We start from the raw sequence: 22,744 nt of genomic DNA on the forward strand, positions 1-22,744 counted from the left end.
AGTAGAAGGAGTTACATGTAACACCGGATAGGAGTAGATAAAGGAGACGGATAGAGCGATCCCCAACCATCCGTGCACCCTGGAAAGTGGAAAATGGAAGACACTACCTCGGAGGTTGAAATGAAGGATGACAGAGACGGTGAACATGAAAGTGAGCAGGATGAAGATCGCAGTCTCGAGCTCGGCATCGATCTCGACCTCGATCTCGACCTGAACTTCAACTTTGGTTTCGATGGACAGGATCGGCCGGAAGGAGTGCAAGAGGGGAGTACACAGCAGATAAATTCCAGCCAGCAAGAAAGTAGCAGGAGGAAAGATACATTTCCGCCATCGTTATCTTCAGCGTCATCAACCTCGGCGAAGACTGATATAACCCAACTACTCCAGATGGATGAACTTTTCACAGCAGCCGATATCGAAGTGCTACAAAAGAGCAGCCACAGACGGTCGTCTACAAAATGCTTCCGCTGCAAGCAGAAAAGGATTCCCTGCTCTTACGAGTTTCCGAAGTGCACGAGTTGCAAACGTGATAATGTCGAGTGCTATGCTTGGGTGAGGGGCCTTCGCAAACCGGTTCCACGAAGCTTGCCGCTCTACCTTGAGGCCAGGGTTGCAGAGCTAGAGATTGAGCTGAAGAAACTGAAACAGCATCACGTTATTGACGATCTGGAAGAACGTTCATACTCGATAACAAAATATGCAGCCACTCCGTTTTTGGAAAGCTTCGAGATAGCGGAACACGACAACACTTTTGCGTCGTTCTCCTCCTTTTACTTCACATCAAGTAACTTGCCAGCCCCATTCGACACTATGATCGACAACAGCAAGCGAGGAAACATGAAAACGTTTATCGAAGAACATCCACCCGTCGATTTGAGCACCATACCCAGAAACGTCGTAGAGATAATGATGTCTAACTACATGGATATCCATCTTCCCCAGTGGCCGGTTATCTCTAAGTCCGAGTTGACGGTGATTTTGAATAAGGTGTTGGATAACCCAAATGTTGCATTCTCGTTTGAGAAAGCAGTTGTTTCAATAACGATGGCCATATCTGCTGCATTGATCACAAACAAAAGTGAGAAGCGTGCCCTTTCTTCATCGAGTGCTTTGTTTGCAACAACCATTTCTCAAATATTGGAAACCACTTGGGAATCGAAAATGAAGAAATTGCAAATTACTTTGTTGATAGTTCATTATGCATTTGCAAATCCGTACGTTGCGGACATCTGGAGAACTTTGAGAGATGCCTTACGTCTATGTGTGGACATGGGCCTGCATAAGGAAGTTGAGTCTGAAGTCATCACCGTTCTGGACGTCGACGATAGACGACGAATATTTCTTGTTTGCAGTGCAATGTTGAGACACTTGTCAGCGGTTTTAAGAATTAGGTTTCCGATTCCTCAACCCTTGATATCAGTGGAGTATCCTACCATTGTCGACGATTCCTTCATTACTGAAAAAGGTATAGACTATTCTGGACCGAAGACAAAAGCAGCAGCGCTACACTTTTATTCTCTTCGTCTTTGTGAATCTGAAATCTGTGATGTTTTATGGCACAACAAAGAAATACCTGGCACAATTGAAGAATGGATTAGTAACATGGATTCCAAAATTGAAAATTGGTATTTGAAGGCGGAGGAGTTTGCTAAAGTCAATCAGTTAAGGTTTAGGTTGATCACTAAAGCATCCTTGCAGATTCGAATGAGAAGAAGAACACCCAGAATACCTGAGCCTAGCCATCTTTCGATTATTAAATTAGTTGAAGCCCTATCTGTTCATGTGGATGAATATTTGAACGATTCCCAAAGAGGCCAAGTCTCTTACTTACTAATGGGAGTTTACTACGTAGAGGAAGCTGCAGTTAACTTACTAGATGTTATGTGGTTCCAGCATGATTGGATTTTTGAATCCTTTTCTCTTGAATATCTTGATGAAAAGTTGAAGGCTTGCATTCAATTACTTGAGAAATTTAACGAGCGCTGGCCGGATATTGGTGCCTCTAATATGACTGGATATTTGGATGACTTACGCCGAAAGGTTTTGGCAAAGCTGAACAAACCTGAAGATGTCAGCCCAGAAGATATAGCTGAAACCTCTTCACACATTGAACATTTGATATTTCCGCATAATGGGAAGGCATCTTCTAACCCATCCGCTTTCGATACAGCTGACTTATCTGGAACAATATTGGATGACATCAACTATGCCGACAACGAGTTTACTCTACTAAATCAGAAATTCTCAGAAAAATCAAATTGGGAAGATCATTTTAATGACAACAATTTCTGGAATCTGAAAGACTTATTCGCCCAAATGGGTGGAGGTATATAACTTTTTTCAGCTTTTTCAGCCTCTGTACCTATATATCTTGCAATTTATGTATTGCACAAGCCATATCTATAAAGCTTTTGATAGAGTTTGCACTATACCACTGGGACGATATCTGAGATACCAACCTCTGCCCTAAAATAATATTATCGACCACTGTACTCTTCTCAAGTAATCCAAAATAGTTTGAATAATATAATTTTTTAATTAAAATAAGGTTGAGCACTGCAGTTGAGATCTTAGACAAAGCAACCCAATACAAAGTAATTCCTGTACCCTTGATTCTTAAATCATAATCTCCTATTATTGCAATGGATGCGTTCAAAATGTTCATCACCACCGTCGAGAAGTAAGCTTCACAGCTGGTGCAGTTGTGTGATAGCAACGGCGAGGCTAATATCCAGATATTCGGGTCATTTTGTGTAGTTAACATAGGCGATTCAAACAACCTTACTATGTCACAGCCAGAAGAATTAGCATACAAGGTGTTGTAAAATTGGACTTTTTCAAATATTTGCAAAAAGTAACTTTGTAAAGAAAGATCCTTCAAATTTAATATCTGGTTTTTGGAAAGTGATATGGATGGCGAGTTGCCAAGACATAAAGACATCTCTGAGTCTAAAAAAACGAGAACTTTTAAAAATTGACTTCTTGGTATGGTACATGCGATTAATCCTGGAAGTGGCTTGGTATTATCTAGATTTTTCAATTGTAATCGCTCAGCAATGGCACATGCGGAAGAAAGTGTCTTCCACATAGATTTGCCCGTCTCTGGATCAAATGATTCATATAATGCGTAGAGTAGAAAAGCAAGTATTGAGTCACCATCCTCACGGCTTAGCTTAGTTTTCATTATTTCTAAAACTTTTTGTTGTAACATTACCTTTATAGGCACAAAATCTGTACGTTTTCTCATTATTTGTGCAGAAGAAATCAACAAAATAAGCAAGATAAAAAGTTGTTTTTTGTCCGGATAGTTTTTAACCATAAGATCAAAGTGGAAGAAGGATTCTGAGAGTAATGGATTGGAAGGGTATATATTTGTAAGATAGTTTGTAATTAACACTTTTGAATGGTCGCTGGTAATCATTCCATAGTCAAAGGTCATTTTCACCGGTGGGATTGACTTATGGTCTAGTATTGACACCCGGTCCAAGGAGGTGATCCTCAAATCTAACATCATGGAGCTCATATATATCATCGAAACCAACGAGCATGGTCCAAAATAGTGCAACTCTGAATTTGTTCCTTCTAGAAGAGTTCCGTTTTTGATAACTTCATAAAGCCTGTTTTTTTTGTCCACGGTATAGCCGTTCTGTGACGTTCTCTTGTTGATTTTCTTTCTGTATTTTTCAATTTCATTCCTCAACGCTATCACATTGTCGTTCAAGCTCTTAAGATACTCCCGCGGAACATTATTGTCCAGGCCTTCATCATAGTACTCACACTGAGTCCCCATACTTTCACAATGCTTACAGCTGGGTAAATTGAAGTCACATTTCTTCTTTCTCTTTTTGCAGATAATACATGATGGTAACATTGCTTAATTTTGCTTGTTAATCTTATTACTCCACTCCTTTTGTCTCGTCTTTTCGTTTTTTGTTTAAGCGTGTCCAAGGCCACTCTTGTATCCTTTTGTCTTCTATCTTCCTGTCAGCCGTTAGTGCTTTCGCTTATACCTGTGTTATCAGATGTACTACAACAAGAAAGATCTCTACAAAATACCCCGGACGCTCTTCCCGATATCTTCGACGAATTTAGCGCGTAAAGAGACATTAATTGATTATCCGTCTGACTTTAGATATAAGCAGAGTGGTTCCTATCAGTGATAAATTTCTTGACTTTTTTCTCTTTTTACGACGGAAAGATGAACTTTTCTATTCTGAGACTTGGAAGCCCTGTAAATAAGTAAAGTGAGCACAACAAATGAAAACGGAGATCAACTATTCGAAGGAAGCCCAAGGAGCAATCGACAGCTACAAAACACACATTAGAGCAGGCTTTTTTCCGTTGCCAGTGCCACTTGCTAAAGCCAAAAATGCGACTTTATGGGATATTGATGGTAATGAATACATTGACTTCTTGTCTTTTTTTGCTGTCGCAAATATGGGGCATTCTCATCCTAAAATAGTTGAGGCGTCATGCAAAGCAATTCAAGATTGTGCTTTGACCAATTCCTCGTTCATGAGTCCGAAATATGCTGAACTCGGAGATAAGATTGAGGAGATTTTGGGTTACAAGAGAATAGTCTGTATGTGTACAGGTGCCGACGCCACAGACACAGCAACAAAGCTAGCAAGAAAGTGGGGATACTTGAAGAAAGGCATCAAAGAAAATGAGGCTTTTGTTTTGACAACCTCTGCGTGCTATCACGGGTTGACCATTTCGACCCATTCATTTGCGACAACGAAGAATGAGAAGTTTGGTCCTTATGTGCCGCACGTTGGCTCTGTTTCTCCTTCAGGAGTAGTGGTTGAATATGGTGATATTGACTCCTTAGCTACTGCGCTTGAAAAAGACCATGCTACAATTGCTGCATTTATGGTTGAGCCAATCCAAGGATCTGCTGGTATTGTTACTCCACCAAAGGGCTATTTGAAACAAGCATACGATCTCTGCAAGAAATACAATGTTTTGTTTATTGCAGACGAAGTTCAAACAGGTCTAGGAAGAGCCGGATCTATTCTGAAGTCTTGGGATGATGGAATCAAACCTGATTTAGTATGCCTGGGTAAAGCTTTGGCAGGCGGGGTTGCTCCGCTATCTGCTGTTTGCGGTGTGGAGGAAGTGATGGATGTTTTGGAATATGGAGACATTGGATCAACCATGGCTGCAAACCCACCTGCTACCGCTGCTGCGGTTGCTGCTCTAGGAGTGTTAATCGATGAAAAGATCAGCGAGCAAGCTAAAGAGAAGGGTGCTCTTTTGAGAAAGTTACTTTTGGAAGAGAAACTTGAACAAGTCGCCTCAGTGAGTGGAGACGGCGTGTTGCTTGCTGCAGTTCTCAACCCAGCTTCCCTCAACAAGTCGTTTAATGGGGCACGGTTGGCTGCACTGTGTGCTGCCAATGGACTGATTGTCAATTCTGCTGCCGGCGGCAAGAGAATTAGAATATGTCCACCCGCAACAATCAGCGCAGAGGATGTGAAGAAAGGTGTGAAGATATTTGCCGAGTGCGTCAGAACTTTGGACAGCATTGAAGGCCCAATTCTTGGCGTTGCTTAGATTGTGCATATAATTGTATTTTTTAGATAGACTAGACATTCTAATAAGACAAACAGGTTTCATAGAACAGCACATTTGCTGTCTTTCTTATAAACCCTACCATCCTTCATCACGAAAGATGGCTTTCTGAGAGTCGAGAAGGAGTCAAAAGGACTTTCGTCCAGTGCGACGATGTCTGCTGCAGTCCCCTCACCGAGCCAGCCAAAGAGTCTTCCACATCTGTGCCCACCGCACGCGAGCCACCCGTTGTAGGTGAGGCATCTAAGTGTTTCGTCCACTGGAATCCCGGACTCGATGAAAAGCTCTGCTTCACGGATGTTTTCTCCGTGGTTGAAGGTACCAGTGTCCCCACCACAGGCCTGCTTGATTCCAAGCTTCCAGGCTCTGTAGGTTTTGTCGAGCATGAACTGGAAGTTTGAGCCGTACAACCGTTCGGCAATTGCTAGCGTGGGAACAATCATGCAGTCGTGCTTCTTGACCACCTGCAATGTCTCGTCGTCACACCAAAATGCATGCTCCAAGGTGGAGACACCTGCCTCGGCCGCCATTTTCACTGCTCTGTTTGTGGCACAGTGGGCTGCAACGGGGCAGTCTGCGTTCTTGGCCTCAGCCACAAGGACGTCCATCTCATGCTGTGTGTATAGAATCACGTCCGGGTTTGGCACGTCCGGTGGGAACTGGACCGACGAGAGGTACGGGTGAGGCTGTGCAGGAGGGAAACGCATGATACGCTTTCTGTAGTCTGCGTAGAACTTGACCACGTCACAGCCGACACCCAGACGGCGTCTCACCGCTCTTCTGATCTCGTCCTCCCCGTCGCACGCCTCACTCATGGCCGGCACACGGGTCCCGCCGATCGTGTTCTCCGTGTGCGTCTTGAATCCGTTCACAGAGGCCAGGACCTGCGTGGCGACAAAGAGACGGGGCCCGATCGCAAGCCCACGGTTGATGGCGTCTCTGACGTTTGCGTCCGCGTCGTCCATCCCCTCCGAGCCGAGGTCTCTGTACGTGGTGTAGCCGCACATGAGCGCTGTCTTGCAGTGGTTCGTAGCCCGGATGATCCGCTCGACGAAGCCCTCGTCCCGCACCTGTCTGGCGCTGTCCTTCTCATCGTACGAGTGCAAGAAGATGTGTGTGTGTGCGTCCACAAACCCGGGCATGACGAACTTGCCTCTCAGATCCACGTCGTTCTCTCCAACCTCGCAGTCTCCCGACGCTCTCTGCACCACCTCCACAATCAGCCCCACCGCCGGGTCAACCTTGAACGACACGTTCTCCAGACGCTGCATGCCCTTCGGGTCAAACGCTGTCGAGCAGTGGACGTAGAACGGCGCCGCCATGCTCTGTCTCAGCTTCTCGATTCTTTCATACTCGACCTTCGACTTCGGCGTAGGCGCAGCAGGTCCGCCCGAGCACGCCACGGAGCAGCATTCGCACGACATCTTTGTTTTCTCTACCGTCTTGCTGTGTCTACCACCCCACTCTGCAACCACCACACTCGTCGTCTTCTCCCTCCCCACCTGCCTGGCGTGCCAACCCGTCCGATATAAGGCCCTCGAGGCCCTTCCACGGCCGTTGTCTGTGTCCACCGCCTTATCGCCCCGCAGCCGCTGCTTTCCTTATCGCTGTCGCGTAACGGGACTCGAATTCCCCGATCCGGGGGCCGGGACGGCTGTGCGGCGATTAGGCGGATTGCTGTCTGGCGGTTGATAGATGGGTTGGGATGTTTGTGTAGAGGGTTAGACAAGGTTAAAGAGGGTTGTGGACAGTGTGATACAGTGTGCAGTCAGTCGGCGTCGGCGAAGGTGTGCCAGGGAGCGTTGATGAAGCGCTGCTTGTTCTGGAGGCCGATGGCGGAGATGGTGGCGACGTCGGCGGGCGTTAGGTCGACGAGAGAGAGGTTCTCGTCGAGCCGGCCCGGGGACTGGGAGCGGGGGATTACGGGCCAGCCGCTGGCGACGCCCCAGCTGAGAAGCAGCTGGGCGACGGTGGCGCCCTTGCTGTGGGCCAGGGCGACGAGCTGGGCGTTGCTGAGCAGGGGAGAGCCGATCGAGCCCAGCGGGCTGTAGGCCACGAGCTGGATGCCGTGGGCCCGGCAGTACGCGTGCAGCCGCTGCTGGTTGTTTGCCGGGTGCATCTCGACCTGGTTCACGTCGGGGACGACGCCGGTGGCGTCGCAGATGCGCTCGAGCTCCTCGACGGAGAAGTTGGCCACGCCGATCCGCCGCACCTTGTGCGGGGCCGCCTTGTGCACGGCCACCATCGCCTCCCACGTCTTCACGTAGTCCCAGTCCTGCTCGAAGTCGATGGTCCCGTCCGGCCGGCGGGGCGTCTTCGGGTCGTTGCCGTGGTGGTTCAGCGGCGACGGCCAGTGCATGAGCCACAGGTCCAGGTAGTCCACGCCGAGCGCCTGGAGCGTCACGTCCAGACACTCCCCGGCGGCCGTGTGCCACGTGTTGGCAAGCTTGTCCACGACAAACACCTCCTCCCGGGGCACCCCCGAGTCCCGCAGCGCTCTGCCAACCGTCTCCTGGTTGAAGTAGGCGTACGCTGCGTCCAGCATGCGGTAGCCGTGCTGCAACGCATACACAATGGCCTCGTGGCCCTTGTCACCCTCGAGCTGCCATGTTCCGAGCCCGACTGCCGGCATTTCGCCCCCGCTTTTCAGCCCAAAGCTCTGTGCCAACACCATTTTCTCTGTGGATCGTCTTCTTGGTCACCTCTCTGACCACTTTGCCCTCCAGGACCCCCAAAACCGCCTGATTTCCACCCGCCACCCGCAGAACAGCCAACGGTCCTGGCCTTATACCACTCGCCGCTCTGGCCAGCGCCGCTCCGAACGCGAACCTCTTCGGGAGGCCGTCGCTTATCGGTCGGGGCCTGCGAGGCCGCCGGGCTGCTATCGGAGTAGCTGGAGGATATATATAGGACGTGGCCGGACGTGTGCTGTGGAAGCGGAAGAGGGGAAGAGTGGTTTAGGCAGTGGAGAGGGAAGCCAGCACGCCAGCACGCTAGCACGCCAGCAAGCCAGCAAGCACGAACCAGACCGCACCCAGACCGCAACTATGGCTGCCGCATCAAACTACTTCCCCGTGGCCAACCCAACTCTGCCATTCTGGCACTCAGAGGAGGACTCGTTCAAGAACCTCAGATCGACGCCAGAGCTTCCTCAGGAGACAGACATCCTCATCATCGGCGGCGGGTACGCCGGCGCTGCCGTCGGGTACTGGACGTACAAGGAGGCAGGCAGCACGCCTCCTAAGGTGCTGATGCTCGAGGCGAGATTCATCGGCTCGGGCGCCACCGGGAGAAACGGAGGCCACCTGAAGCCCGACTACTACAGAGAGTACCTCAGCTTCGAGAAGCGGTTTGGTCAGAAGGACGCAGCGTCGATCGGAAACTTCGAGCACGACCACCTTGCTGCGTTGAAGGAGGCCATCGAGGACCTGAACATCGACTGCGACTTTGTGCTCACGAGAGCGTGCAACGTGCATCTCACGAAGGGCGCTGTCGCCGGGTGTTTGAAGGCCATGCAGGCCTTGCGCAAGAACCCCTACACCAAGGTGTTGAACGACATCCAGGTGCAGTTCGGCAGCAACGCCGAAATTACCTCGATCTGCGAGGACTCGCCGCTCTCTCTCACGTTTACCGCCGGCCACTTGTGGCCCTACAAGATGGTCAAGGGCTTCCTGCAGTACTGCATCGAGAAGGGCATGAACGTGCAGACTTACACGACCGTCACGAGCATCGAGAAGCAGAAGGACGGCTCCTACATCGTGCACACCAACCGGGGCAGTGTCAAGACCAAGAAGGTCGTCCTGGCCACCAACGCGTACACCGCTGGACTTGCGCCCGAGTTCGAGGACAGGATCATCCCCGTGAAGGGCACGTGCTCGCACATCAAGGTGCAGGATGGCGACAAGCCGGCGCCATACCTCTCCAACACTTACGGGATCTGCAGAGACTTCACCAACCACGAGTACCTCATCAACAGACCCGACGGCACGGTCATTGTCGGAGGTGCCAAGCCGTACTACTTGAAGGACAAGGACGCGTGGTACAAGAACGTCGACGACTCGACCCTCTTTGCCGGCGACGTCAAGGGCTGGTACGAGACCTTCATGCAGAACCACTTCTACACCTGGAAAGACGCCAAGACCGAGGTCGACTACCTCTGGACAGGCATCCTCGGCTACTCCGCCGACGCCTTGCCTTGGATCGGTGAGTCGCCCGACCAGTCCAACAAATACATCATCGGTGGCTTCCACGGCCACGGCATGCCTCGTATCTTCTTGAGCGCCAAGGCCATTGCGCAGATGATGCTCAACAACGTCCCTGTGCAGATGACCGACATTCCTGTTCCCTTCATGCTGACCGCCGAGCGCTTGAGAAACGCTAGGAACACCGTCCTCAAGGACACCGGTTTCTCCAAACTCTAGATAGCTACTCTTTAACTTCCGACTTTAATAATACTTTAATACAACAAACCCCCCCTCTCAACCCTCTACACCCCGATTTTCTGACCCGTGCCCTTCCCACCGCCAAAGCCTTAACTCCCTCGGCCCCCCCGAAACGTCTATGCCGCCTGTCTCGTTCCCCGACGCTCGCTGCCTTATCCGAGCTTATCGCAGTTCCGATCCGCCAACCGCTGGGATCGCGTACACGGCCGGCACGGTTGTGGGGGAGGACGGCGGGTGCTGGCTGGATAAAAGGGGCAGGAAGCGTCGCTCTAGGCGGTCGTTGGCTGGTGGATGAGAAGTACGGGCGTAAAGGAAGGCAGGAAGGGAGAGCAAGGAACCGCTAGCAGCCCAACAACCCCAATTAGCCAGCTCCACCAGCAAAAAGCAGAAAAGAAGAGAAAAAATGCCAGACATTGTTTTTGATATCATCGGGACCTGTATTGGCTACGACGTGATGCTCGACGCCATCTCCACAAGACTCGGGGACCGGTTGTTGGAGCACAACATCAACGTCGAGTTGTTTTTCAACGCGTGGGGGACGGCGTGTGAGAGAGACTTTTCGTACCTCTCGCAGATCGGACACTACCAGACCACGCGGAAGATCCTCAGAGCAACCTTCTACAGAACGCTCTACCACGCCGGTATCCAGGACCCGAAGGCGTTTGCCTCCGAGGACGATTTGGACTTCTTGAGCAGCGAGTGGTTGAAGCTTAAGGCCAGACCGGAGCTCCCAGCGCTCTGGAAGCTCTTGAGAGACAACGGCTTCACCGTGTGGTGTTTGACCGACGGTGACCAGGAGCGTGTGAAAGGCTACTTCCGCAACTCCAACTTGGAGATGCCGGACGAGAACGTGATCTCGTGCGACTCCCTTGGCGTCGGCAAGCCGACGCCAGCCGTCTACGAGTACATGCTCAACAAGCTTCCTAACCACGGCGCCGACTCCTGGTTCGCTGCCGCCCACCAGTGGGATTGCTGTGCTGCCAAGAGCGCCGGCTTCCGCACTGCATGGACCAACATCTACGAGAAGTACCCCGGCGAGGACATCTTTGGTCTTCCTGACATTGTTGCCGAGGGCTTGCTCGACCTCGGTGAGAAGATCGTCGCCGCTCAGAAGAACTCTAAATAGATCCCCAGCCAGTAGCACTATCTTATCTGAAGGCAAATGCATTGTTAGCATCTTCTAATCTAATATAATCTTCTAATCTAATCTTCTAATCTAATCTTCTAACCTGATCCTCTAACCTGATCCTCTAACCTGATCCTCTAATCTAACCGTCTAATCTAACCGTCTAATCTGCGACTTTGGGAACCTACGATTCGACCAACCTACCAATCAACCTACCGACTAATAGACGAACCAACCACCTACAAACCTTCCAACCTTAGAGTCGCCCTGGCGCATATGACCAATCGGGAAACTCCCTCCTATTTGCTTCCCCACACCGGCAACATATGATAGATAACTGTGCCATCGTCGGGTCGCCAAGACCGGCCGCTGCGAAGCCCACGCCAGATCCACGACATATCCTCCCCGGCCGACGCTCACCGTTCACACCGTCCTCCTATGGCTTTCCTAACTCTCGTGATAAGAGATAAGCCCGGCACATCTATACCCCTACTGTTGCTTTCACCCTTGTTCGGGAGCCCCCGAAACCATCCCCCGGCTCTGCGGCCATACAAAACAGCGTGCTTACGTCAGCGTTTTTCGGGGGACGCCGCCGTACGCGACGTCCCCGAGGGTTCTGTCGGAAAAGCCGTCCGCCGATAGCTATTCAGCATGACAGATACGGAGACGGAGAGGAGATGATGTGTCGGATAGGGACCAGAGCTAGCGGGCGTGTGCAACCGGGCCAGAGAGTAAGTGGATCTGCTGCTGGCGCCCTCTGCTGCAGCAGAGCACAAGTACAGAGAAGTATAAAGCGCTTGTTGTTTCCTCCAGTTGATAACGGCAAGGATCTGTGCTGTGCTTATCGTCTTTTCGACTCTGTTTCTTTCCATAAGCAAGCACACTCACACACACACAAAGAGCAAGATGGCATCGTTTCCTGAAGGAACCGCTTCCAAAAACCTTGCTACAGAAGAGATCTACACGATCGAGGATAGCGTCAGTGGCGACTTCCCAGACAATGTGTCCATCGGCGACAAGGAGAAGTTGACCGACGCTATGGCCGACGCCGCAGCAGGCGTCGACGTTGGTTACAAGAGACAGATCACAGGCCGTCAGGTGCTTATGATCACCTTTGGTGCCGGTATCGGAACTGGTTTCTGGGTCGGTATGGGTTCTGCGTTGAGAAACGGAGGTCCCTTTGGTATTGTTTTCGCTTACACGATTGAAGCTTATATTGTCTATGTTATGTTTATCCAGACTGGTGAGATGACCGCTTACCAGCCTATCCACGGTGGATTCATCAACCAAGATTTGCTCTATTTGGATGAAGCCATCAGTTTTGCACAGGGTATCAACTTCGCTTTCAACTGGATGATTGTTTTGGCCGCCGAGTTGACTGCAGGTATTAATATCATCAGATTCTGGGACAAGGAGCACGTCGTCTCCACGGCAGAATGGATTGTTGTCTTTGGTGTGATCTACGCTATCTTCAACGTCTGGCCCGTCAAGGCCTACGGTTACATCGAGTACGTGCAGTCGTTCATCAAGATCGTCTCCATGGCTGGTGTCACGCTTTTCATGTTGGTTGCTACCTGCGGTGGATTACCAAAGGGTGGTCCAATCGGTTACAAGTACTGGACACACCCAGGTTGGGACAGAAACGGTATTAAGGGTATCTGTATGGCTCTTGCACAAGCAGGTTTCTCCTTTGGTGGTGGTGAACATATTGCCATCGTTGCTGGTGAGGTCAAACAACCTCGTAAGTTCATTCCAAGATGTGTCAACCCTATTTTCTGGAGACTCGGTGTCTTCTTCATTGGTAACTCCTGGTTGATTACCATGAATGTCCCATACGACGACCCTCTTTTAAACAACGCCAGCGGCTCCTTGACCTCTCCTTACATCATTACCATGCTTAACGGTGGTGTCAAGGTTTTGCCACACATCTTGAATGCTCTTATTTTGCTTTCCGTCATTTCCTGTGGTAACTCCTCGGTCTATATTGGTTCCCGTTCCTTGGTTGCCTGTTCTGACTTGAACTTGATCCATCCTTTCTTCGGTAAGAAGGATAAGCAAGGTCGTCCATGGCCTGCCCTTGTCTGTGTCTTCATTGTTGGTCTTGGTTTGGCATTCTTGAACTGTTCCAGTACTGGTCAAGTTGTTTACGACTGGTTCAACTCCTTGTGCGCCTTGAACGGTTACTTCACATGGCTTGCAATTTACTTCGCTCATTACAGATTCCGTGCTGGTTTGAAGGCACAAGGTATTGACTTCAAGAAGTTCAAGCTTTACGACAGATTCTTCCCATGGACTACTTACTCTGCAACTTTCATCATCTTCTGTTTGTTTGTTGCTCAGTTCTACATTGGTCTTTTCCCTCTACACGATAAAGGTATGGATGCCAAGGATAGAGCTAAGAACTTCTTCTTGACCTACTTATGTGTTCCTCTATTCGGCCTTTGCTGGTTATATTATAAGCTTAGATGGAAGACTGTGCTTAAAAAGCCAGAGGACATGAACTTCTCCTACGGTAAGAAGTGGGATGAGATTGAGGAGCTTGAAGCAAGACAGAAGGCTGCTAAAGGAGGAAGTGATAAGAAGGACCGTATCGATGCGCTTGTCGAAAAGTACCTAGCTTGAAGGACGCAGTGCTCGTTATTTTTTACTATTTTTACTATTTTCATTAACAACTATTTAGGCTCTTATATAGTTTAAATTGTTTTGGCTTTTACATCTTGACCGAAAATGGTTTCTAACAAAATTTGCGCTCGACTTCTATGACTTCAACGAACTCTAGCCAGCTTGAGACATTAGGTTTTTTCGAAACTGTTTTCTTTCTCCGTTTTTTTTTACCTAAGTATACAATTAGAAAACTTAATACAGAAATACTTAGAAGCCACGGACCTCCTTTGGTTTGTAAGGTTGTTCCAAAAACTTAATTTGTTCTTCAGAAAGAGTGATGTCCAAGGCCCCAACTGCTTCTTCGACTCTAGCAACGCTGGAGAGACCGAGGATAGGACACCCGCCCTTACTAATGACCCAAGCGGTTGCAACCTGTGACATCTTGCAGTTGATCTCCTTTGCCACTGCTTCGACTCTGTTGATGACCTCCTCGTCGGCGGCAGACAAGTCTTTGAGGATATGTACCATTGCCATATCGGACTTCATCCGTTCTGATTCCTTCATCTCGTCTAGAGGCCTCGACAAGACACCCCTCGCGATTGGCGACCAGTGAACTAGCCCAACTCCGGTCTCCTTGCAGAATGGGATCATTTCCCTTTCTTCTTCTCTGTAAAGTAGGTTATAGAAGTTCTGCATGGAGATGAACTTGTGCCAGCCTTTTGATTCAGCGACAAACTGCAACTGGGCAAACTGGGTCGCTCTCATGGAGGAAGCACCGATGTATCTCACCAAGCCTTGGTTGATCACATCGTTTAATGCCCTCATGGTTTCCTCTTTTGGGGTGCTTGGGTCGTATCTGTGGATTTGGAGAACATCGATGTAGGTGCCTAACCGCTCAGTGGAGGCTGTCACTGCGTCAAAAATGTGTTTCCGGGACAACCCGCTAGAATTGATGAATTTCATGTTGTTTGGGTCCTTGTTAGCAAGACCATCAACGGTGAAGCCTGGAGTGTCAGCGTCGACTGGATAGAAGCATTTAGAGAGAATGACCACCGTGTAGCGGGGGATGTTGTATTTCTTAAGGAATTTCCCGACAAGCTGCTCTGAGACACCGTTCGAGTACATGTCTGCGGTATCATAGGTGCGCAAGCCAAGATCGTAACAGCGCTTGAGGATCTCCATAACCTTGTCCTCATCCTCAAGGACCCAGTTGCCGTACTCTGCCCTGGCTCCAAAACTCATGCATCCGACTATGATCTGGGAGATTTTAACTCCGGATTCGCCGAGGTTGACAAACTTCATTGTATTCTGCTGTGACGTGTGTTGCAAGTTGAAATCAACCTATGCTTTTGCTTGTACCTGTGTGCTTGTGCTTGAACCTCTTTTAGAACAAACCCGTCTTCTGTTGTCGAAGACCTTCATCGATTAGGCTGTTTTATATCTGCGTGTCCCGCCGTCTCCCAACGGTCGCCGTCTGGCAACAACCCCGGCCGCTCTGCGCGAAAGATCCGCCGAGGACGTCGCAGATAAGAGCACCGCCTGTTATCTGGGTGTTCCGGCGTCGAGACGATCAGGGTGTATAAGAAGGACGAGGAGGCCACCAGGTAATGGTCATAGCAGCCGGCGACATCGACGTAATACTGAATAAGATGATGGCCAGGTGAAAAGAAGCACAGACAGCATTTACAGCACAACCAACATAATGTCAGCGTTCACCATCGAAAACATCTACGAGATTGCCGGGAGACAGGCCATCGTCACCGGTGGCGGGTCGGGGATCGGGCAGATGATCTGCCAGGGCTTTGCCGCCAACAACGTTGACGTCGCTGTTGTGGACCTCTTCCAGGACCGTCTCGACGAGACGGTGCGTCTGTGCGAAGAGGCGAAGAAGGAAACGGGCTCGACAGCAAAGATCACGACGCTGTGCTACGACATCGGTAACGAAAAGTCGAACGCTGCGCTTGTCGCCGACATCAACAGCCACTACGAAAACGTGGACATTCTTGTGAACTGCGCCGGGATTCGGAGACAGAACCAGACGACGTTCACGCCGGGGGAGCCGCTCGAGAAGCTTGCGGAGGCCACAAACTCCATTGGCTGGAAGGACTTCCGGGACACGTTTGATGTGAACGTGTTTGGCATGTACTTCCTCACGGCCGGGCTTGTGCAGAAGCTCGGCGAGGCCGCCGCCAAGGGCGACGGCAGAGGCTGTGTTCTCTGCTTCTCGTCCCCGTGCTCCGTGCACAACAACCAGTTTGTGCCAACGTATCAGCTCTCAAAGGTGTCCATTGACCACATGGTCCGCATCATGGCTGCCGAGTTTGCCGACAAGTACATCCGCGTGAACGCCATCTCTCCCGGGCTCTATGCCAGCCGCATGACCCCTATGTCGCCCGACGACGCCTCCTCGAACATGAAGTACGTGCATCTTGTTCCTGCCCGCAGAGCGGGCACTGCCGAGGAGATGGTTGCATGTGTCGTGTTCCTTTGCTCCAAGGGCGGAGCCTACATGGACGGCCGGAACCTGCGTATGGAGGGTGGCAGATTGCTCACTCTCAAGGGCCACATCTACAGCGACGAGTAGCCGTGTATAGTGTACCGTGTATCCTTTACTGTGTAGCCCAGTGCTATTACATTCTATAACTGCAATCTGCTGCTTGATCTTGTCTTGCTCTGCGATCTTCCCTTCTTCCAAGCTTCTTCAACTTCTGAGCCCTCCGCCCTTCTAGGCTCCCCCCACCGTGGCGGGCCGGTCCCCCACCGCGATAAGCCGTTTTGGGAATTTTTTGCCCTTTTTTTCCCTCGTTGCCCCGTCTGCCCCACTTTGCCCTTTTCGGCCGCCGTGGCCGTTTGCACTGTGTTTTTCCGGCTGGCGGAGACGATGACTCTAAGCTGCAGTGGAGGGCAGAGGTATAAGAGGCAGGAGCGTTCCGGAGTGGTGGAGAGGCGGCTCAGAGGTTGCAAGTCGGAAGGTGTAGATTGGCACAGGGTCAGCAATTGCTCAGCAGTAAGGCAGCAGCAACACCAGCCAGCATCAGCGCCAGCACCAGCAATGACAGGCACTCCGCTCGGAGAGCTCATTTACATTGCGGTCAAGCCGATCTTCAAGATCTATCTGATCATCGGGGTCGGGTTCTATCTTGCCCGAAAAAACATCCTCACGGTGGACACCTCCAAGAACATCAGCACGATCGCCATCCAGGTGCTCATTCCGTGCTTGACATTCCAGAAGATCGTGACCAACATCAACAACACGCTGATCCACGAGATCGCCACGATCGTGGTGATCGGGTACTTCATGATGTTCTCGCAGGCCGTGGTGGTGTTTGCGGTCGGCGTGGCGGTCGGGTGCCCCCGCAACTGGTGGGGCGGGTTGATTCTCTGCGGACTGCTCCCGAACATCTCCGACCTCCCCATCGCGTACTTGCAGACGATGGAGACCGCGGACATCTTCCCCGACGTGGACCTCGGCGTGTCCTTCGTGATGATCTACATGGGCTTGCAGCTCCTCTTGCAGTTCACGCTCGGCTCGTACAAGCTCATCGAGCACGACTTCCAGGTCGACCTGCGCATGGAGCAGGAGCGGGAGAAGCACGGCGGCGACCTTGAACAGGGCAGCTCCGGGAGCGACAACAGGTCCTCGTCCGAGGAGGTGGCCGAGAGTGACAAGTCCAGAGAAGCCACAGCAGCAAGCTCGGCCGCCGCTACTGCCGCACACGACAGCAGCAGTGCCAGTGTGGCACGATACAGACCCCCCGTTGAGGACGCGTCCGGAGACGAGGACCACGAGGACCTCGGCGAATCCATCGCGTCCGACGAGACGACAGACCGGTTTGCAGTGCCCCTGGAGTCGTCGCCACATGCACCGGCCAAGCCGGCCAGGACGCACGAGCTCTCGAAGCTCTCGAGCAGGGTCTCGCTACCGGGGAACATCCTTCAGAACTCGCACGCTGGCCAGGCGCCGGAGGGAATCCAGGACATCATCCGCGTGTACTCGAAGTACGACCAGTTGGTGGAGGAGCAAAGTCTAGAGCGGCAGGAAGAGGGTATCGAAGGAGATGCGGATGAGGACGACCCGGCCAAGACCGGGAACGCTTTGCAGAGAATGGCCCACTCCGTGCGCTCTGTCGAGTGGAAGAAGTTCTGCTTTTCGATGCTGGCCGTGTGGAAGGACTCGCTCCGACAGCCAGCCTCCGTAACCCTTGTGATATCCGTCGCCGTCTCGATGATCCCCTGGGTCCAGGCGCTCTTTGTCGAGTCGAAGCAGACGACGCTCCCGGCCGCCCCGGACAAGCAACCCCCGCTCTCCTTCATCATGGACTTTGCCAGCTACATTGGAGCCGCACAGGTCCCCTTCGGCTTGTTGCTGCTTGGCGGCACCATCGGCCGCTTGCGCATCAACGACTTCCCGAAACGTCTCTGGCGGATCCCCATCGCCGTCACCTTCCTCCGGCTCTTCATCTTCCCCATTATCGGCTGTGCCTTCAACTCCAAGATCTACGCCGACGGCCTCTTCTACAACAATGATATCCTCTACTTCCTTTCCAACATCGACTTCTGCTTGCCTCCCGCAACCTCCTTGCTCTACATCACCGCCTTCTACACCCCCTCCGACGGGAAGAACCACATCCAGATGGACATCCTCGCCTTGATCTACATCTTCCATTACACCTTCCTCGTCATCTGCCTCCCCTTCACCGCCACATACACTATGAAGGTCGCCCTGCACTACTAAGGCCGGCTCTCATCTCCAGCCCCACCGTCTACACTCCCCCATCTTTGCTAAGTATATACCCCCGGATTCTTTTATACCACGTACAGTAACACAAACCCACCCCCGTTGGAAGTGGCACCATCCCCAAACGGCTTCGCAGGCCTTCGAAACACAAGTCCCCGCCGGACTGTCAGGCACGGGCCCTGGCCCGAGCCCGTCTCTCTCTCCTTCATCTCTCTCGTCTCCCCTTTCGAAAGTCCCCCGCAGGGGTGTTTCCTCCATTTGTCCTACAGCAGCCACTGCTCTTCTCTTCTCTTCTCTACCATCTCCACCACAACCACCTCCACAATGAACTTCACAACCAAAAACATCCTTTGTACGGGGAAGACAGGAACAGGGCTGTGCACTAGGGCACTCCGTCTCCGCTGTGGCATCTCTTCGCCATGGTCTTTACGGCTGTCTTGGGCAGCCAGAACGTACGCCACGCAGCCCGGTGCCGGGTGGCCCGAGCAGCAGCCGGGCGCCAGCATCTCCAGCACAGACCTTGTCAAGTACGGCGTCCCGAGCGTGCTCTTGCTAGGCACGATCCTGCTCGTCTCGAGGAAGGACGCTCCGGCAGGCCAGACTGCGCCGGCGGAACCAGCACCCCCTGCGACAGCTGCTGCCGCCGCACAGACGGCAGCCAAGGAGAGCTTTATTCAGGTCGGCCAGTACACGTTCCACCAGCGAGAGGTCGAGGAGGCGTTCATTGCGGATCCAGACCGGTTTATCGACGACGTGCTGCATCTGTCGGCAGACTTGGCGCCCCTCTCCGCCACCGCCGACTCTGCCGCCGGCAGCAGCGCCCGCTACAGAGCACTATGTCTCTTCGCACGGAACATCCTCCTCGTCGACTCCGCTTGCTCGTCCGACGTGCTCCGGATAGCCCGAATCCATTTCGAGAAGGTCGTACGGGCCGAGCGGGAGACCGTTGCCTACAGACTTGCCCTCTCCGGCCGTGCTGTGCGTCGCAGCGTCGCCGGCCTTTTTAAAGCGCTGGGCAGCTACATTAGCAGCCACTGCTCCGCATTGGCTGGCATCGTTGGAGACCAATGGCTTCTGCTCTGGCACAGAGTCACCGTGCTCTTCTAGTCTTGTAGCCATGTAGCCATGTATCAACATTTGCAGTGAATCTGACACCAAGGCGCGACAGACAAGGGAAGGAGCTGGACGGCTTGGCTGACCCCGCTGATCAATACAAACGGATCGCATTTTGTCGGCGCACAGCAGCAAAGCTGCCGGTTGCGATTGGGGTCCAGCTGCTCCAACACACTCCATTGCACGGCGGCAGTCATCCCACGTCGTTTCACCCTGCTTGGTTTCCGAGGAGCAGTCCTGAAAACAGCTCTCCCTCGTCCGCTATGGCCGCCGCAGAAGCAAATAGCAGCATGGAGAACATGACAGCCATCTCGGAGGCTTCGTCGCATTTCCCGGACAACGTTCGACAGCTGACTCCCATCGAAGACCTCCACTCGCTCCGCTACCACGACAAGGAGTACCTTGACACGGTTATCAGCAAGGCGAACCGTGGCGACACGTTCTTTCCGGAGACTGTCGACATCGACCGAAGCCTCGCCAACAGCACTCCATCGCCAAAGAAGCTGGAGCGCAAGTTCGACTACAACGCGTCGACACCACTGAAAGGCGGCCTGTCAGAGGCACAGATGCAGCCGCAGCCTCAACTGCAAGCAAACAGACCTTCCCAGTTCAGCTTCCCGCAGAAGCCCCGCAACATCTTCAACCTCAGTCCAGAGTTCGTCTCCCTCCAGCCCGGCTTGAAGGGCTCCACCAACATTGACGGTTCCATCAACCCGGTAAAGGGCGCCTTCAACCTCTTTGACAAAAGCGCCTCCTTCGCCTCGGGCAACAACTCCTCCCTCGGATCCCGCTCCTTCAGACGGCCCCGCAAAAGGGTCAGAGGCGCCAACGTGAGCGACATCTCGTTTGACCTCACCAACAACTCCAGCAGGTTGTCGTTTCCCAGAGAGAGGAGAAGCAACAACGAGTCCAGTTTTGTTTCACACTCACACTCCAAATTTATGCAGGGACACACCCTATCCACCGCAATGACTCAACAACGCGGCTCCATGTCAAGGTACGACTACATCCATTCGCTGATTTCCGACCCACAATGCGTCTCTAATCTGACACTACTTATTCAAATCCTGCTGAACACACTCATGGTACTTGTGTTTCTTGGCTTCAGTCTGGTGGCCTTCTTTGCAATCAAGCGAGACGTCGACCACAAGATCTCATCTTACGTGAACGATGCAATTCACAAAATCAACTCTTGCAAACGGGAGTATTTTCGAAATAACTGTGCTCCGGAAATGCGTGTGCCCGCTCTAGAGTACAAGTGTAATGAGTGGGATACCTGCATGGGCAAGGATCCACAATCCGTCATCACGTCCATGGCTTACTTCGAAGTGATGGCAGACTGCATGAACGCTTTTTTCCACAACATCTCCATCAAGTCCTTACTCGGAATAGGGTGCTTGATGTTGTTTTGCATAATAGTGCCAAATATCTTGTTTTCAAAATTTCGCTCAACCACCATCCACCAAAATTACTACAACGGCAATAACAGCCACATTGAAAATGATACTAATGATATGTTGAATATCCAGACATCATCTCCCATGAAACCCTCTGGTGTGGGCGATCAACAACAGAGAGTTTTACGATCAGCCGGTAATAGCACGTTCTTTAGCCCAGTTACAGACAAAGTGAAAAAACCAGCCTCAGCGAGCGACCACCACAACGATAACAACAATGTCTCCGGATCGGTGAGGTTCAACCCTAATGTCAGCTATAGTATGTACGACTACGAAGACGATAGCAATGACAGGGGCAATTTTGACGTCGTCCCTAATCAACGTGTAGGCGACGAAGAGGACAATAGCAATGGTGACGAGGACCAAGACAACGGCAACAACAACGACAACGAAGACGACGAAGATGAAAATCTACTTGCCAATCAACGAATACTTTTAGAAGATTGATTGAGCGAACCCTATACCAGCCAAATGTATAATACCATGTATATTTACCTAGGTAACTTTCTTTCTTATTCAAGACAAGTAGAAAGTGGTTACATTTTTATTGTACAATGAGTTAAATGACTATAAATTACAATTATATGGAAAAAAATGCCTCTGCCAAAATCAAGCAGTGACCTTCTTACCCATCAACTGGCTCAAAAGTTCCTGGCTGTTCGATTTGGTATCGTTTCCACCGACTGAGCTACTGAACAAACCTGGAGGTGGCTGGATTGGAGTGCCAGCCGAACTTGTGCCTGCACTCGAGGAACCGTTCAATGAGTTCTGTTGCTGCAATTTCAATTGTTGCTGTTGCTGAAGAAGTCTCTGCTGAAGGAACGCTTGAGTCGAGCTGACATTGCTATTCTGGTTTTGTGAAAGTAATGCTTGTTTGAGCTGTGCTTGTGTATACTGGTTTTGCAGTTGTGCATTCATTTGCGAAGGAGTCATGGCAACATTCAGCTTGGCCTGCTCTGGAGAGCTTGATGCAACTGTTTGTGCAAGTCTAGCAGCTTGTGCGGCTTGTGCAGCCTGTGCAGCCTGTGCAGCCTGTGCCTGTGATGCTTGCAGTGCCTGAACATATGCTTTATAGTTATAGTTCCTGGTGTAAGGAGAAAAGAGTAACGACTCTGTCAGATGCGCAATGTGTGCTTTGTCTTCCTTATCGTTGAAATAACCGAATGACTGATTTTTAGATGAAGATAAAGAGTCGAAAGAGTCAGGGGTATGAAAGAATTTGATGCCTGAAGAAACTACTGTGAATTCTGAAGATTTGAACTTAGGATCAATGGAGTACTCAATTTCAGAATTATTGATATCTTTAAATGTGTCACATACAGATTTGAAAGAAAAGGCTGCGCTGTCAAGAACAACAGGGTGTTGTTGATCCTTATCCCTCTTGTCCTTCTTCTTGTTTGACGTACCTTGTGTGAGTTGATCCTGGATATATTGTTGATCCTGTTGTTGTTGTTGTTGCTTCTGGAGCAATTGTGATTTTTGTAATAATTGCTGTAATTGTTGTTGTTGTTGTTGCTGTTGCTGGGAAACCTGTTGCTGCAAGTCAAACTGAGAATTGGTTTGCTTGTTTTGCTGGATAACATCGCTCAACGTTGGGAATGAAGATAAAACAGAGTCACTAGAAGGTTGGTTGAAAGTATTCTGAGTCTTGGTCTTTGCCCAAGAGACTGTAGCCGGTAATGCTGGGCCT

At 51.1% G+C, this 22,744-nt stretch overlaps 12 protein-coding genes across 12 annotated transcripts; 9 read left to right on the forward strand and 3 right to left on the reverse strand.

The window, feature by feature from the left end:
* Window positions 1-93: 93 nt before the first annotated feature.
* PICMEDRAFT_72417 (hypothetical protein) lies at window positions 94-2,334 on the forward strand (the record flags this gene model as incomplete). Its single annotated transcript, XM_019164191.1, has 1 exon — window positions 94-2,334. The coding sequence occupies one exon, from the start codon at window positions 94-96 to the stop codon at window positions 2,332-2,334; it is 2,241 nt and encodes a 746-aa protein (XP_019017453.1).
* Window positions 2,335-2,362: 28 nt separating this feature from the next.
* Window positions 2,363-3,871, reverse strand: PICMEDRAFT_72418 (hypothetical protein; the record flags this gene model as incomplete). Its single annotated transcript, XM_019164192.1, has 1 exon — window positions 2,363-3,871. The coding sequence occupies one exon, from the start codon at window positions 3,869-3,871 to the stop codon at window positions 2,363-2,365; it is 1,509 nt and encodes a 502-aa protein (XP_019017454.1).
* A 461-nt stretch (window positions 3,872-4,332) lies between these two features.
* PICMEDRAFT_25367 (hypothetical protein) lies at window positions 4,333-5,532 on the forward strand (the record flags this gene model as incomplete). Its single annotated transcript, XM_019162389.1, has 1 exon — window positions 4,333-5,532. A coding segment is annotated over one exon (1,200 nt), but the record flags the coding sequence as incomplete, so codon positions are not given.
* Window positions 5,533-5,630: 98 nt separating this feature from the next.
* On the reverse strand, window positions 5,631-8,065 carry PICMEDRAFT_19664 (hypothetical protein; the record flags this gene model as incomplete). Its single annotated transcript, XM_019162134.1, has 3 exons — window positions 5,631-6,839; window positions 6,879-6,926; window positions 7,427-8,065. Coding segments are annotated over 3 exons (1,896 nt in total), but the record flags the coding sequence as incomplete, so codon positions are not given.
* A 556-nt stretch (window positions 8,066-8,621) lies between these two features.
* Window positions 8,622-9,995, forward strand: PICMEDRAFT_32786 (hypothetical protein; the record flags this gene model as incomplete). Its single annotated transcript, XM_019162786.1, has 1 exon — window positions 8,622-9,995. The coding sequence occupies one exon, from the start codon at window positions 8,622-8,624 to the stop codon at window positions 9,993-9,995; it is 1,374 nt and encodes a 457-aa protein (XP_019017457.1).
* Window positions 9,996-10,320: 325 nt separating this feature from the next.
* PICMEDRAFT_16243 (hypothetical protein) lies at window positions 10,321-11,550 on the forward strand. The gene has a single exon (XM_019161134.1). The coding sequence runs from the start codon at window positions 10,420-10,422 to the stop codon at window positions 11,140-11,142; it is 723 nt and encodes a 240-aa protein (XP_019017458.1). The 5' UTR covers window positions 10,321-10,419; the 3' UTR covers window positions 11,143-11,550.
* Window positions 11,551-11,741: 191 nt separating this feature from the next.
* Window positions 11,742-13,922, forward strand: PICMEDRAFT_16244 (hypothetical protein). The gene has a single exon (XM_019161135.1). It carries the CDS (start codon window positions 12,049-12,051, stop codon window positions 13,762-13,764), a length of 1,716 nt encoding a protein of 571 aa, XP_019017459.1. The 5' UTR covers window positions 11,742-12,048; the 3' UTR covers window positions 13,765-13,922.
* On the reverse strand, window positions 13,673-15,123 carry PICMEDRAFT_16245 (hypothetical protein). The gene has a single exon (XM_019161136.1). The coding sequence runs from the start codon at window positions 15,046-15,048 to the stop codon at window positions 14,014-14,016; it is 1,035 nt and encodes a 344-aa protein (XP_019017460.1). The 5' UTR covers window positions 15,049-15,123; the 3' UTR covers window positions 13,673-14,013.
* Window positions 15,124-15,448: 325 nt separating this feature from the next.
* PICMEDRAFT_72426 (hypothetical protein) lies at window positions 15,449-16,330 on the forward strand (the record flags this gene model as incomplete). Its single annotated transcript, XM_019164193.1, has 1 exon — window positions 15,449-16,330. One exon carries the CDS (start codon window positions 15,449-15,451, stop codon window positions 16,328-16,330), a length of 882 nt encoding a protein of 293 aa, XP_019017461.1.
* Window positions 16,331-16,689: 359 nt separating this feature from the next.
* Window positions 16,690-18,581, forward strand: PICMEDRAFT_16247 (hypothetical protein). The gene has a single exon (XM_019161137.1). It carries the CDS (start codon window positions 16,799-16,801, stop codon window positions 18,479-18,481), a length of 1,683 nt encoding a protein of 560 aa, XP_019017462.1. The 5' UTR covers window positions 16,690-16,798; the 3' UTR covers window positions 18,482-18,581.
* A 79-nt stretch (window positions 18,582-18,660) lies between these two features.
* On the forward strand, window positions 18,661-19,722 carry PICMEDRAFT_16251 (hypothetical protein). Its single transcript, XM_019161138.1, has one exon. The coding sequence runs from the start codon at window positions 18,809-18,811 to the stop codon at window positions 19,589-19,591; it is 783 nt and encodes a 260-aa protein (XP_019017463.1). The 5' UTR covers window positions 18,661-18,808; the 3' UTR covers window positions 19,592-19,722.
* Window positions 19,723-19,725: 3 nt separating this feature from the next.
* Window positions 19,726-21,963, forward strand: PICMEDRAFT_128514 (hypothetical protein). The gene has a single exon (XM_019159975.1). It carries the CDS (start codon window positions 19,861-19,863, stop codon window positions 21,499-21,501), a length of 1,641 nt encoding a protein of 546 aa, XP_019017464.1. The 5' UTR covers window positions 19,726-19,860; the 3' UTR covers window positions 21,502-21,963.
* Window positions 21,964-22,744: the final 781 nt, after the last annotated feature.

The sequence above is a fragment of the Pichia membranifaciens genome, assembly GCF_001661235.1.
Source record: "Pichia membranifaciens NRRL Y-2026 unplaced genomic scaffold PICMEscaffold_3, whole genome shotgun sequence".
NCBI lineage: Eukaryota > Fungi > Ascomycota > Pichiomycetes > Pichiales > Pichiaceae > Pichia > Pichia membranifaciens.

What these genes read in the sequence shown, in the direction of transcription:
- PICMEDRAFT_128514 (XM_019159975.1), top strand. Translation starts at nt 19,861, where the DNA reads ATGGCCGCCGCAGAAGCAAATAGCAGCATGGAGAACATGACAGCCATC.
- PICMEDRAFT_16243 (XM_019161134.1), top strand. Translation starts at nt 10,420, where the DNA reads ATGCCAGACATTGTTTTTGATATCATCGGGACCTGTATTGGCTACGAC.
- PICMEDRAFT_16245 (XM_019161136.1), bottom strand. Translation starts at nt 15,048, where the DNA reads ATGAAGTTTGTCAACCTCGGCGAATCCGGAGTTAAAATCTCCCAGATC.
- PICMEDRAFT_16251 (XM_019161138.1), top strand. Translation starts at nt 18,809, where the DNA reads ATGAACTTCACAACCAAAAACATCCTTTGTACGGGGAAGACAGGAACA.
- PICMEDRAFT_16244 (XM_019161135.1), top strand. Translation starts at nt 12,049, where the DNA reads ATGGCATCGTTTCCTGAAGGAACCGCTTCCAAAAACCTTGCTACAGAA.
- PICMEDRAFT_16247 (XM_019161137.1), top strand. Translation starts at nt 16,799, where the DNA reads ATGACAGGCACTCCGCTCGGAGAGCTCATTTACATTGCGGTCAAGCCG.